This window comes from Tetrao urogallus (assembly GCF_951394365.1).
Source record: "Tetrao urogallus genome assembly, chromosome: 7".
NCBI lineage: Eukaryota > Metazoa > Chordata > Aves > Galliformes > Phasianidae > Tetrao > Tetrao urogallus.
This window is the reverse complement of record NC_136820.1, coordinates 34,876,235-34,891,818: the sequence shown is the minus strand read 5'-3', so window position 1 is coordinate 34,891,818 and position 15,584 is coordinate 34,876,235. Positions and strand designations below refer to the sequence as shown.

The 15,584-nt window shown below is 37.3% G+C and overlaps 1 protein-coding gene across 1 annotated transcript in view; it reads left to right on the top strand.

Moving 5' to 3' along the window:
* Nucleotides 1-15,584, top strand: part of ARHGAP21 (Rho GTPase activating protein 21) — a gene marked incomplete at both ends in the record, with an annotated part of 106,410 nt that overhangs the window by 46,005 nt on the left and 44,821 nt on the right. Inside the window, one exon of the mRNA XM_079538360.1 lies at nt 11,141-11,233. Coding sequence (XP_079394486.1) covers nt 11,141-11,233 — 93 coding nt within the window. The remainder of the gene's footprint in view (nt 1-11,140; nt 11,234-15,584) is intronic.

The following is a 15,584-nucleotide window of genomic DNA, read 5'->3' as shown; positions in this document are numbered from 1 at the left end:
CATTGAGACTCACTCTGATAGAATCAGCACAGAAGTATATGAGCTTAGTCTTAATACTGGTGATAAAAAAACCAAACATACATCCGCATGTGGTATACAGCCGCCTTATCAGCCTAGTAGTGCTATCTTCAGTATTTAGTAGTATGGATTTAATTTATTTGGTCATTTTCAATGGTTTGTTATTTTCGTGTACATTTTGAAATCCATTGAATATTTTTCCATGATGTCAGATAAAATTTGTGAATAAGACTATCTTGTGCTTTATTAGAAGGGATGGAAAAAAAAACTTATTTATAGGTTATGTGTGTCAGTTCCACTTTGTTTTCATAGCTTTCTCCATGTTACATTGCATTTGTCTGCTCTCTTTTTAAAAATACACTAATTAGCTTCTTCACTAAGCAGAACTATGTCTCAGTCTCACCTAGCTAGAATTTCTCTTTAGCATTTAGTTGTTTCCATGTTCATGCCTCTTCTCTTTTTTTTTTTTATTATTTTTTTTTTTTGCTGGCATATTTTTGTTTCATTATACAAATAATGATAATAATAAATAAGGGATAAAGGGGTAATAAATGTTATAATTTAAGTTAGAAAGTCAGGTTTTCAGGTGGGGACCCAAGTCCTGCTTCCCGTTTTTGGTATTCTGTCAAAATAATCAGGTATGCAAAGGATGTAGGATTAGATGCAGTGCATGTGTAATGTGCAGTGCTTCAGTTTGTCCTTAATATGGCATTCCAGTGCAGTTCTTTGAGGATAGGCTTGTTTAAACCTGGATACCTTTGTTCATAAACTGCATAGTGAATGCTGATTTTACTAGTGAGTTGTGATCCTCTTACGTTGTACTAGAGAACAGTACCTGGTTTCAACTTACTCTTAAAAAATAGCTCATTCAGTTCGAAAGTAGACGTTTTGCAATTCTGTTTCAGGATTTTTATGTACCTGTGATATACTGGAAGCATTCTGGCAAACAGTTTAACTGAATTTTATTCTCGGGAAAAGTGATAGGTTTGTGCATGTCATCCTTCTGCTCTTACTCATTTGTATTCACCAGCATGTTAACAAGTGAAAAGTCAGTCTTCTTGAATTCCTCATCACTCAACTTCTGCCCCTAAATTTGCCGCTACTTTTATCCATTTTAACAAATGAGAAGGTAGATCCTTTTAGGAAGAGAATGCAGTCAGTCCTGTCAGAAGAAGAGCATAGAGATGTCGGCTGTGTTGTAGAGGAGGAAGTTCTGCAGTTATGTTCATAGTCAGTAGTTCTTTTCATAGAGGGAAGAGATGGATCAGCTAAAGATGCAGCTGTGTGTCTGCTGTTTAAAATGTTCATCTGAGCTGTTTTTCAGTAGAGGACCGGCAGCAAACAGACATTTATGTGGTTTGTTACGAGACCTGTGCAGGTGGAGCAAGATGGCTTTCTGGAAATTTTTATGTAGCTGCTTAAGCTATGAATCATAGCTCAGCTATTGCTTATTTATAGCTACTTAGTTCACTGTCGCGTTGAAATACAGATCAGAGGGTACAAAACATACTTGGGGAAGATAAGTATGCAAGTATATAAGTTGAGCTTGTGCTCTGTACTGAGTGATAAGAAAAGCAACTGTCGTGTGGTATACCTTAAAAATAATGAAACAGGACAAAAAGATTCAACGTTTTCCCCAAAGTTTGGTGTGACCTCAAGCAGGGTTGGGGTTGTTAAGCTGTTCCTATTTACATTGCTTCAAGTTGTTCCTTTCCTCAAAGGAGAACAGTTAGCTCGCGAGGAGAAAACCAATAAAAAGTATGCCTCATTTTCCGTTTTCACAAAGTCACGTTAATTTAGCAAAAGCAGATATGCCAAAAATTCGCTGAAGGACTATCCCAAGGCTGCTAAAAGCGATGTAGGATGAAAGAGAAGCGGAGCCGCTTCGGGGTTGCAAGGTGTGCGCTGGCTGCCCAGCGCCGGCGGTTTGCCCCGCTGGAGGCCGGGCGCGCTCCTGGGACGGGCCTGGTGCTGCTGGGCGTGCGGAGGAGCCATCTAGTGGCGAATGTCATGCGTTTTCCTTCCAGCTGGGTTAGAAAACTTGCCTCTGTGAACCTGTGACATAATTAACAGTGAAAATATCGCAAACATTTTTATTTTGAAGTCTGTAGGTGCTGATTCACTTGAGCTTTCTTCTTTCCTCTGTTGAATATGAAGCTGAGGGCATTTGAGCTGTTCATTTTTGTGAAGCGATGTGTGCAAAATTGTCAGCTTTCTGCTATCAGTTCAATTGAATTAAGATTTCTGCCGTCTGCTTTATAGCCTTTTCACAGATTAAGCTTACATTTAAAATTTGAGGGTTTTTTTTTTGTCAGCTCTCAGCATTTACAGACTTGGGTGGGTGAATGTAGAGAAAAGCTTTCCTATTATCTTCTATTGAAAGCAGTACATTTATATTTAAGATACTGAATACCTAATTAAGTTAAAAGGCAAAAATGAAAGCACATACCAGCTTTGATGTATCAGTGAATGGAATATTTTCATATGATTTTATGTTCTGGTGTAGAATTTTCATGCAGCCTTTTTTCAGCATATATTCAGATCTTGCCACTGGCTTAATCTTGTTTTTAGTATGCAGTAATTTTTCAAAGCAGTTAGGGATATCCAGAAGAGCTCTAAAAAAGGAAAGACTTGAAAAGGAGATGAAGACTGAGGAAGCTGGGGGCTGAGTTGGCAAGCGAAGGGATCAGAGTGATGTGGACAGGAGTGATCTTCTGTCAACAGTCAGGAGAGAAAGGGGCCACCAAGTTTATTCACATAAATAAGGAAGTGCCTTCAGGACAGAATGATGGAGAGAGCTCTTGTAACTGTTCTGAATGGCTCCTTGAAGTGTCTGTACACTAATACACATGAGGAGGAGTTGAAACCCTGCATGCGATTGCAGTGGGATCACAGAGACACAGCGAGATAGTTGTGAGAGACACATAGCTGGAGAGCTTGCAGATATGCACGGCCAGCACCATGGGAAGGGCAGGCTGGATGGTCAGTGTGACTGTTTCTGTGAGAGGGCAGAAAGAATGCATGGAGCTTCACATTGCAGTAGATAGATAGGAAGTCATTGGACAGCTTATAGGCCAGGGCTTGCACACAGGCCTACAAAGGCAACCTTTTGGGAGGATTTTATATACAGAGATATCTATCTGTACTCAATATATTGTGCATTGATACAGTGAATGTCATCTTTCGAACACTCCTTGAAGCTGTAGTTGACAAAATACAAGTTTAGTGCATATAGAATGGCTGTGATTTCTTGTACTTAATATTTTTTTAAATATTTGTCATTGCTAAGTATGTAGTAATAGTCTCTGAAATGAACTTTAATACAAGTTTTAAGCTATGCTATTACAGTGCCTAGAAATCTAGCAATCATTACAATCCAGAATCACTTTTTTTTTTAATATAGTGTTCTTATTTCCTGTTTTTTGTATGGAGGTATCTATAGCAACTGGCAGCTTATCTTCTCAGAGAGAGAGAAAAAAAAGTGAATTAGGTATAATAAGATTCAGTCTCCTTTTCTGTAGAGAGACTAATGAGTGTGCGCCTACCAGTGAGAGTTCAGACATCTGTTTTCACTGGCGTTTTTAGATTGTTGAATTGTGATCGCCAGACTTTTTTTGATGAGTCTGACTTAGAAAATTGAAGGACAGAAATTTTAAGCCTAAACTAAGCCTAAGTTGCAATGTGTTGCTTGAGCTCCTTCGGTTTTATATTAGTCTGTTTTCATATTGAGGAGAATGATGGAAAAAATGCAGGAAAGACTTTTTATTTCTGACTGTTGCTTATGTAATACTTCATGTGGTTTTGATGTCTTATTTCTTTAAACAGAATGTTGATTCTGTAAGGTGGTTTGTGTCCTCCTAGTGTTGCATTTAATTCCAAGGTTTCTAGCATCATCTATTAAAGCTCAGTCTGTTGTGGAAATAAACTGATTGTCCTTGCGATGGTGGGAACAGTGCTGATAAGGGACAACGTACAAATGAATGTGAACTCAGATATTTGGAAAGTTCAGTAGATTGCTGGGAAGATATAGTCTTAAGGTAGTGGGATGGGAGTAAGAGGAAAAGAGTTAGATAACATGGTGAATGGTGGTGCCATAGCGAGTTGTCCTTTTTTGTGCCTCTTTAATTCAACTTATTTTTTACTGCTGAATGACAGTGCTGTCAGAAGGCTAAATTTAGTTTTTGATGGAGATGTGAGCTGGATGTGCACCTTCTAGAACGTTTAACAATGGCCTTCCACTTCGTCACATGTATAGGGCCTTTCAGTGACTCCTAAGGACTTCAAATAATCTTTGACTTTCAATAAAAATCCTGAGATGTACGTGAGTATAATTTCCATGGACTATGGAGAGAGTCCATAGTTCACAACAGATATCAACTGAATGGCTGTGTTTGCCACGTGGGCACAGTCCTGGGCAGCCAGGTGACCTGCAGCAGTCCCTTCCAACGTCAGCTGTGCTCTGGTATGTGTGTATGGGAATGGAATTGATTGCTCTTGACTGTTTAATCATATGTTAACTTGTACGTCAATTTGTAACTTGAGGTTGGTTTTCGGATTTGAGGGAATTGGAAAAAATCCTAGTGTTGGCAACTGATGTAGTGGGAAAATGCTTTTTGAGAAAACAGTTTCACCTTAAATACGGGCTATGTTTTTCATGAAAATGCCAGGTGATTCTTCCCTGCTCTCCTCTTTCTTGAGAGTGAAGTTAAGGCTGTGTTAGCCAAGTGGTTGAAGCTAGAAGTTGCCTAATCAAAATACCAGAGGTGTTATGAATAATAACAGAACATATTTTTCCTGAATCATGGAAGTGAGTGCCAGATGCTTTTAAACTAAATGACTGAAGAGAACTATTTTACTTGTTTTTCTTCCTTGGCATTATGTTTTGTTCAGTGTTTTTTTTTTGTTGTTTTTTTTTTTTTTTTAGTAGAGTTACCTCATACTTGACAGTGGGTGAAATTAAGGTCCCTTGGGGCTCAACTAAGACCTTTAGACTTCTTTTCTGCAGCGATTGCTGGTAGAGAAATGCTTGCTATGTATGAAATTCAGTTTTCAGATTATAAAATCCAAAATTGTCTTCAGTTGCACTCCATTAAATGTACTCCTTACAGTTTTAATGATCTGTATTTAATTAAATCTGTTAATAAATTCAAGTTCTGCAGTACTTGTAAGTTATCTTTTTTTGAGTATTTTTTTTTTTTGATTCAGTAATCATTTGGAACTGTTTGTCCCACTGTGTCTGTGCATATTTCTCCTCCCATTGCCTGAAAGTTGTCAGAGAATCACTGCCCTCTCTCTTGTTGAACCATATGGAGTACAAGTGTCTCGAATATCCAGAAGCATATTTGTAGATCTTCATGCTTGAGGACAATGCTCCCTTGCCCTTGAGTAGATCTACATAAAAACTTGTCTTCGTAAGTAAGCTGTTTCATAGGGTGAATGATAATATATGGTATGGATTTCAGTCGCTTTAGCTATGTGCTGAATAAGACCAGGAGCTGTTGCAGCTATCGTGTTAGATGAGCGTATGTTTAGAGAATGGTTTTCTGTTTGTTTGTTTTTTAATTTATTTTTTATTTATATTATTTTTTAGATATTTATTTTTCTTGAAAATACTCAGCATAATGTAAAGAGAACCCTGACTTTTATTCATTTCCTCTGTTATGAAGTTTTCTGAGCATGGTTCAGATGCCCTGAGGAAGAGAAATAGCATATTGTTAGGAAGCAGATTCTTAGGAGAGGCTTTACAAGAGAATCATGTTGTACTGCGTCCTGAGCACTTGCAGGTTTGTGCTCAGCAGGTCAAAGAGACAGGAAATGAAATGGGAGAATCAAGCAGGTTAGAATGCTATTACTTTGCAAATGATCTGGCTATGATGAAAATGTACTCTCTGGTATTCCAAAAAATGGCAGGAAAGCTTCCCTTCACCATTACACTGTGAACATCAGAATGTAAGAATGAAGGTAGCACTGACTGCAATCACAGTGGGCAGATCTAAGAAGTCTGAAGGTTAGGTCATAAATTCTGATAAATATTTGTTTTATGAAAAAGATTGTGTAATTCTGTTTGATGTTAATTGGAGAAGCAGCTGCAGCAAAGTACATTATTCTTGTGATTCTGTAGATTCTGTTTCAATCCCGTGAGTTCTTTCAAGTAGCAATTGTGAAATGGTCTATTTACATGACTTACATACAATTATGAAAACTTGTTGGCTAGGGAAAACCTGCTTGCTGCAATCAGCTGCTTTTTTTGCATTTGTCTTGCATTTGATTATGAATGTTCCTTATGCTTTTTCAGGCTTATTTTTCCACTTATTTAGACTAATAACTTCATTATAAAGATTTCTTGAGTCTATCCTGCCTTCGTTTAAGCCAGTGAATTTTTTGCCTTGAGCCTTCTAAGTATTTGGCGGTTTTATTGCTTTATTTCTGGTGTTGAATCTCTGAAGTGAAAGCTCAGCATCAGTTTACATACTCTAAAGTCACATTGTAGTTTGAATTGCATAATTTTGAGGGAATATTCGTAGTCAGAGAAATACTTCGGCTTTTCTGTTAGCAAAATGACCTTACTGCCTGGATGTCGGTTTGAGCTGCAGCTTACCTTGGCTGTTGGCCATTTACTCAGACTGGAGACTTGTGTGCTTTTTTTTTTTAATTATTATTATTACTACTCCTATGTGAAACTGCGCCTCTGTTTTTAAATGCACTTCTGGAGAAATTAAGCATATGAGTTCATCTCCTGCTTCCTGTTTCTGAAGTAAACCAGTGAAAGATACAGCTGCACAAAACTGGCCATACTGAAATGCAAGTAATGATGCCTGCAAAGACAGCTTGGTCTATTTCTGTTCAAGCTAATATTCATTTTGTTAACCTAGTTTGGGAGTGAATGACGAGTGTATCTAAGGCTGCAGGAGGTTTCACGGTAATAAGCGGTTCTAACTGTAAGCATTTCTGTGCCCAGAGGCTGTGAGTATTGAGGTGGGGGTGGAATTGTGCATTAATTAACTATGTAGTAAAGGTATGTTCTCAGTCTGAATTTTCACAGTATGTGCATGTAGTGCAGTTGCTGTTAGCTCAGCGATCACTTCCAATTAGGATTATGAAGATCAGATATGCTGGGACTGATTTTTTTCTCCTTTGACAACTGAGAGCTGGAAGATGCTCTGTTAGGTATACTGGGGTCCTGGTGCATTGGGCGTTGTCTTTCCACCGGAGGGAGTTTAAATGCCAAGGAAATGGATGAGGGAACGCCCTTGTCTGATACATTCAGAGCTCTGCCACTGATGAGCAGAAAGCGGGAAGTACTGCTTTTTGGCAGCTTGTGGCAGGAGTGAGATTTAATTTCACATCATGAGTAAGGAATGCTGATTTTGAATAAATAAATCTTTGTTTCCTCTTTGGCTTTTTACCTTTCAGTAGGCTTTATACATGCTAAAGCTTAGAGGCAATGATGTGGAAAATATGAAAAAAAAAAATTATGCAACCTCTTGAGCATGCATAGGGTGGTGCTGAAATGGGTGCTTAAAAGAATTATTCTAGAGTGAGTAAAATAAAATAACTGAAAATAATCCTTTACATGAAACTAATTAAAATATTTTGAATCAAATGTCTTTAAATTCTTACCACAAATAGCCAATTATTTAGATCTACGCCACACATACCTTTATATAATAGCTGTTTGTGAAAGAAATAATAGGATGTTGCTTACTAGATATTACTCCCCAAACAAAAGGCATTATAGGGAAGAAGAGTGGCTAAGTGAATGCAGACTTAATTGTAAAAACAGCTTGCATTTAAGCAATAGTTACCGAGCAGTCTCTTCTGCAACTTAATTGTGCATTGCTTCTTAGTGCTATGTAAAATGCTTGACTTATTTTATGTTCCATTGCACAGGATTTCCATTTCTGGACTTAACTCTTGCCATGTAAAAGCATTCTTGGACTGCAGCTCATTCCATGAGGGAATGTCCGTAAGGGCATCTCTAAACAGACAATTTCCAAACAGCATAATTGGGCTTCAGTCTCATGCTTGCTGTACATCTGTATAGTTTGTGCTCTGACCTTTGTGTGACAGTATGAGGGAGACCTGTCTTAGTCAAATAGTACAACTGTAGTAGTGCCTTCTACAATTAATTTCTTCAAAAAAAAAAAAAAAAAAAAGTATATATATTTAAATATATATTTTATATATATGTGTGTATGTGTGTATAGTTCTTAAACTGAAGTATTAAGCTTTAAGACCTGAGATAAGCTATTAGGTTACCCATTACTTGGAATTTAGTACAGTGATGATTGGATGCATATCTTTACGTCTTATCAGTCTTCAGTTGGTCTGAAGAAAGTATAATTAACTGCTATTTTCAGCTTTTTTTTTTTTTTTTTTTTTAGCTTCGCTTGAGGTTCAATCTTAAAGTAGAAATACATGCTTTGAACACACTGGGGGAAGTTCGTTTATATGCTCACTGAAGGAAAGAATTTTTGGTTTATATCTAAGTACGTAGAAGACTAAGGGGAACTGAAGAACATGCATTCGTCTCCAAACCTTTGGAATCTGAGGCTTTCTTCTTGCACTTGTGTGTGGATTTTACTAGACTGTGAAATGAACCTGCAAGTAGACAGTGAGACAGTGTAGACAGTATGGTAAAACTCTCATCCTAATTTTTTGCCCTTACTTTGATCATAAACCTTAGGCTGCTGGTTCATTTTTCTGGGGAAAATGAGTGTTCAGTATAGCTTTTTTTGACATGCAGGACAATAAGCCATGCTTGAAGTGTCACTGGTTTTGCAAGTTGGTCCCTGCATTAGCTGGAAAAGCCTAAAGTGACTGCTTACAGTGTTGAACCTCTTTGTGTAGGTGCAATTCTGCCAGCAGGTTGGTAAGAAATTGAGTGTTCAGGGGAGCCTTCATGCTCTGGTCTGCATAAATTTGTACAATTTTCTAACACTGAGGTAACAACTGTGTTAAAGGCATTCTGTGTCTAATATTGAATGAATTCTTGACCTCTTGTGTGTTCTGGCATGGACAAGGTAGCGTTTGTAAGTGTTAAGCAGGCTAGCAATAGGCCACTTGCTCTTCCTGATGGGCATTTTGTAAAAAACTGAGATAATATCTGACCCAACATCAAGGGGTTAAGTGTTACAAATCAAACGTGCTGTGGGAGCTAAATTATTACTATTACTTTTCTTGTTCCTGTTGGAATTCTATCTCTTCAATCAAGTTAAGTGACAATACTGGGAAGCATATTTGATCCTATAAAAGGTACTTTTTATCTTTTCACTCTGGATGGAGCAAGCTTTTGTTCATGGCATCTGGAATAAATTATTCTAGGAGCTTGTCTAAATCTGCTAAAATGTTCTTGACTCTTATAGGATGAGACCTATCGTGTTCAGTGTCTATTTAAATCAGCAGATTAAAAATGACATACTACCTTTTCTTTATAAAGAACATTTTGTTTGTTTTGTAGCTGTGTCTTGCTAATCAAATTTTAAATTATTTGGGGACTCAACTGCCAGCTGGATTTTTTAATTAATGTTTCAGTTTCTTTGTATATAAATAATAGCTATCTGATTCTATCAAATCAACCTTTAGAATTATTCTCAACTCATCAGGAGTTATTTTAAGACTATTTTACAGTCGTTTTGTTGAATTGTTTTGATAAGGTGGCAAGGCTAAAAAATGTTGGCAGTGAGGCTAAAACTTGTATTTGAAAAATGTGAGTGAGAATGAGAAGTCTGATTTTGTGCAATTTATTGAGACTGTTTAGATCATGCATTTTCCTTTCATGGAAATGAAGCAAAAAAAAACCAACCAAACAAACAAAAAACCCAAAAAAATAAACGTAAGGGGGACGCTTTATTCAGTCAGTAACTGAGAAAGAATGTGTTGCTGTAGGTTAGTAAACATGACCAGGAGGAATATTTAAGCTGTGGTGTCAGTTCTTCCAAAAGGAGTGCCGTTTCGTGGAACCATAGGTTGGAAAGAGCCTTGGAGACCATTTCCAACCGCCCAGCCATGGGCAGGGTTGTCTCCCGTTATCTGTCTGCCCAGGGACCCATCCACACTGGCCTTTGAACACTTTCAGGGATTGGGCTAAGTCAACCATTCGTCATTGGAGAAGTGAATAAAAAATAAAAATGGAGTATTCCTTTTTATTGGCAGTGCTAATTTTGTGTAATCTCTTTATTCTCTACTGCTCTTACTACTTTTTATTGCAGTTTACACCTCTCTCTATGTTATGCCAGGGCTTTCTAGCATACTAAACTCTGCTTACTCTCAGTCATATCTTTTCTCCTGGGGGCTCATGGTGTAGCCTCCAAATGGTGATGTTCCCCAACAGGGTGACTGGTGATAGGAACTGAGAAGGACTAGCTGTCACAGTCAAGTTTTGAAGAATCTTTGAGGAATCCCTCGTTTGTTCTGTGAATGCTTGCATTCTCTACCACGTAGGATAGAAGTGCCAGGATAGGCTGGTAATACTCTGTGCTGATCTTCATTTGTTCTACAGCATTCTTCTGGCAGGCTGAAAGGAAAGTTTTGACTTACAGACACCTTTTGCTTTTTGCAGTATTTCTGGAAGCCAAGAAAGAAGGGTACATTGAGAATGTGCGATGATTGTATGATTCTCACTTCCAAAGGAAGCGAACAAGATTTTATTTCTAAGTTTATTCTACTAAATCTTACTCTAGCTTAATATCTAGGTAGGAATCCAGAAGAGGAAAGAGTAATACTGAACAGTGTAGGAATTAGCATGATAATGAAGTAGCAAAGACATGGTGAAATGAACTTGGAAAAAACTACATTTATCAGAACACTTACGTTGGTATGCATGCTTTCCCACTCTCAGCACCTGAAAGGTCTAAGCATAGCTAGGAGAAATGCTGTCTCGAGCACTCATTGCAATCACAGCATCATCTACGTTGGAAAAGACATTCAAGATTATGAAGTCCAACCAAAAACCTGACTTACTGAATCCCATCACTAAATTGCATCTTTTCCTTCCCTGAATTTGGATTATGGTATTCAGTGTAATGATTAATGGGGCTGGATTACATTTCAGAATAATTCTTTAAAGTGAAAATGTTATAATGTAATTGAAAAATTTAAAGACATTCTTTTTTCCCCTCAGGAAAACAAAGAAATAGACTGGAGCCTATGGATACAATATTTGTTAAACAGGTGAAAGAAGGTGGACCTGCTTTTGAAGCTGGACTGTGCACAGGTATTGTTTTTCTATAACATTGATAGGATGTTTGTATACATGATATAAAAATACAATTTAAGCTTCTACATGCAGTTCTGTATTCCGTTAAACCTTCTTTCATTAGGAAGTTTATAACCTCTCTTGTTGAAATTGTCATCCAGGGATTTTTGTCATAAAAGCACCACTGTGTACTTTCAGGGGGTGCTACATGAAATGTATTAAGTCATAAAAGTCTAAATACTCTTGTTTATTATTTTAAGGCTACAAACAATTATGTGATAAATAAAATGGCATGATAAGCTCCTATTTCTTATGCTTTATTACCTATTGATAATGGCAAAACATTCAGGTTTTTGTCCTCCAAATTACTATACTTCCTTTAAATGAAATAATAATCCAAGTCTGTCTTGTATTAAATTATGACCAGTTGTTTAATCTATAATCTCTGGATCAGACAGGAGGTTCTTTCTCTGAAGTGCCAGGTATTTTTTAACACCTGTATTAAATATTGGAGGAAAAAAGCGATGTTAGAAGGGAAGGTCTTAAAATGATATAAGCTACGTAGATGGATTCTGTTACAAACACATATTTCTATTCTATAAGGCAAAACGTGATTCCTGTGAAAGGATTGTGTTTGTGTAGACAGTGAAGTGTCTGCATTTTCTTTTGAAAACAGTTGTGTGCTGGCATTTGTCTGTATTAGAGTAATTTTTGTACATTCCTTCCTAAAGAAATAAAAAATATTGTAGGATGATCTGCAGTTTAAAAACAATTCTAAATGCTTCTTTACAGCATATGCTATATTTTTTCTTTTTTAACTTCTCCTTAAGTAGTTATTGAGGGAAGGGTTATGTTGGCATTATTTTAAGGCTATTATATAAAGAAATGTTTTAGCTTGATAAAATGCAGCATATGTTGAAGTTGTGCGGAGAAGCCATGTTAATTCCTACTCTGTTCAGTGTTTGCCAAACTAAAAGAGATTGAATCTGTAGGGTTTTTTTTTATTATTTTTTATTTTTAGGCATAGAAGAGATCTTAAGAATCCAGAATGAAGAACAAAAAAAACCATGCAAAGATATGTTTTTAATCTACTGGAATATTCTTTTTGGAAACACTGCAGATAGTCATTATATCTAATTAGGTCATGCTACTACTTCATGTTTATATCTTGAAATATAACAGAGTATTTCAATCTCTGTATTGAAATTACATTTTAAAGCACTCAGAATGAACAGCAAGGTAGACTGCTTTACTTCTGATACAGACACTAAGCATGTATTTTTTAGAATCAATTGTATTTGCATTTTGGCTTTGTTTTGTAGTCACAATAATGGAAAAAAGAAGCTCAAAAATCTAATATTAAGTAGTCACTTTTACTGTCATTACTGTAGGGTCTTTCACTTTGTAATACTAGCAGTCCTAACCCAAGGTTCATTACCCAGAATCAGTAAGCTGTCTGTCAGCTGCTACTCAACAGAAAACTTGGTCTACTCATACAAATTTAAGGAAGGGTGTATCTTAAATGCAAGACAATTCATTTTGAGTATTTTTGAACTCTCTTGTGAAGTTATCTTGGCTAGAGTTAGAGACATCATACTTACATATTTAACATCTGATGTATATCATTAAAGAGAATGTATTGTTGTGTTCCAAGCATAAATATTTTAGATAATATTTATTGAAATGTAGACAACTGAAATAGATCCATACCTCCCATGCCTTGGTCTACGTGCTGTGATTTATATTAGGCAAGAATACCAAGGACTAAAATGTGTTCAGAAAAGGAGATACTGTAATGTGTTCAGATTAAATACCTTGATAGGTATTTAAATATTTAATGGACCACTGAATTTATAATAGAAATATTATTTAGGTAAAAGCCTTCATGCTTTTTTACTCTGTTTTGCAATACAGACTCAGGCCTTCCTCTTGATATGAACTTGAAGCTGAGCAAAGTTGTTTTCTTCAGAGTTGGCTGCAACTGCTGCTTTCAAGTAGCCAGTTACGCAGTGTGGTCCCACTTGAGGGTTTTTTGGCAGGTTCATATTCTGGTTCATTAGATGCATGCTTTCAGTTTCACTGTTGTATTTCTTTGAAAATAAAAACTGCATGAAAATAGGTAAGATAATATGACTTGCTTGCTAAGTATTCCTAATTGCATTTTTCTATGGGAATATTGAGTAAAAGATCTACATCTGTGGGCAAGTTCCAGATCAACCTGGAGAAAAGCCAGTTTTAAGTTCCAGAGAAGAATCTGAGGTATTCTGTGGAAGGCTTGCCATATGACCTGAAAGGACAGAGTTTAGAGAGACAACCATAGCATTTCAATTTTCTACAACACTTTGGAAGGATTTACTTCAGAGTGATGTCAAGTATTTCAAAATTAACTTTGTTTTAATGATGGATGGTTAACTTCTCAGCCTAATTATTTAGTGTGACTGTATGTGTGCAACACAGGTATAGGGTTTACCATACATTGCAGGTGCCTCGCAATCCATGTGACTGATAGTAGTTGTTAACTGTTGACATAATGGCCTGGGTTGGAAGGGTCCTCAAAGATTACCTAGTTCCAACCCCCTGCCAACGGTAGAGTTGCTGACTGCTAGATCAAGCACTAACACTACAAGAGTCTTTCTACCTAAGTTCTTAATAATCACATTCACTCAATGTTACCTCACATTTCTCCGTGTCAAAACAAAGAAGAAAAGGTTTTCACTTTACCATGAACAATTGAACCATTTATGACATAGTTGTGTTCTTTCTATCCTTGATTTCCTCAAGTTCTCTGTGTGGAGAATGAAGACTGAGCACACTGTTTTCCAAACTGGCTGCTGATATGAAATGCCGTTGTGTTTCCACACAGTGCAGTGTGGTTGTGAACACGTTCTTCATGCAATTGCAAAGGGATGCAATTCTGTTGTGGCACTGCTATCTATCCTAAAAAGTTCCACTTTGTGTCTCCAAACATATGAGTATTCGGTAGCTTTGGACCGTGGAATACTCTGTACTATAAAGCAGCCTACTTGCAGTGACTTGGTCTCAATATATAAAACAATGAGACAGAATTACTGAACTTTCTTTGTTCTTATGTAAACAGAAGCCAATTAGTCCAATTTGCCAAAGAACAAGAAACAAATCTCAAATGTGCATACAGACTCTCCAGAATCTCTCTAGAATCACAATAGGGACAATCACATCACATCTGTCCTGCTGCAGTCTGATCCATTCAGCTCTTCTGAGACTGGAGAAGCTCTGCGGGGAGAGATCTGCTGCTGCATCAGTATAAGAACGTTATATGGTGTTTTGCACTGTTCTGCAACTGCACAGTGGCTTTGCAGAAGTTGGGAGTAAAAGTGAGTTCTTCTGAATATTTTCTGGTAAACATTAAGAAATAGCACTGTATAGTGAATAATAAAAGTAGCATCTTTTATATCTTACATTTTACAGTTGATTTTTCCTTCTCTTATCAAATGTCTGCATTTGAGGCAAAAATCTGCATCCTCCCCCTCTACTCTAGCCTGGGGAGGCCACACTTCGAATACTGTGTCCTGTTCTAGGATCCTCAGTTCAAAAAAGACAAGGATCTCCTAGAAAGAATCCAGTGGAAGGCCACAAAAGTGGCCTGGAGCATTTCCCTTTCATGGAAAGGCTGAGTAACCTGGATCCGTTCAGCCTGGGGAAAAGAATACTGGAGGCGGTCTGATTAATGTTTATAAATATCTAAAGGGAGGTGGGAGGCAAATGGATGTGGCCAGAGTTTTCTCAGTGGTACGTAGTGATAGCACAAGAAGCAATGGCCTGAAACTTGATCATAGGAAGTTCCATACAAACATGGGGAAGAACTTCTTTATGGAAAGGGTGATGGAACAGCTTGCCCAGGGAAGTTGTGGAGTCTGCTTCTACGAAGATTCTCAAGACTCATCTAGATGCCTACTTGTGTTGGGAACCTGCTTTAGCAGGGGGGTTGGACTCTATGACCTCTTGAGATTCTTTACAACCCCTGCAGTTCTGTGATCTCCAGACTAGCAGAGCTATATTCCCTTCATAGCTTACAAAGTAAATGAAAGAACTAAGGTCCTGAAGGTGAAGAAGAGAATGGTAACCAACAAAGTGGCACACGAACTTTTATGAAATGGAAAATATTACACCTGTTTAGTTTCCTGATGTTACATGATGACCTAATTAAAAGCAGTTGGCAGATCCATGTGGATTGATACATTTGGAACTTCCTGGAGTCTGTTTAGGGAACCTGCACAGAGCGCACATGTTTGGAACACTACTGCCACTGAGTCAGGATGAGTCTTCAGACTGATCTGTTTTTCCTTTGTCTTTGATTCGATCACGTCAAAAGGACACAAAGAACTTTCAG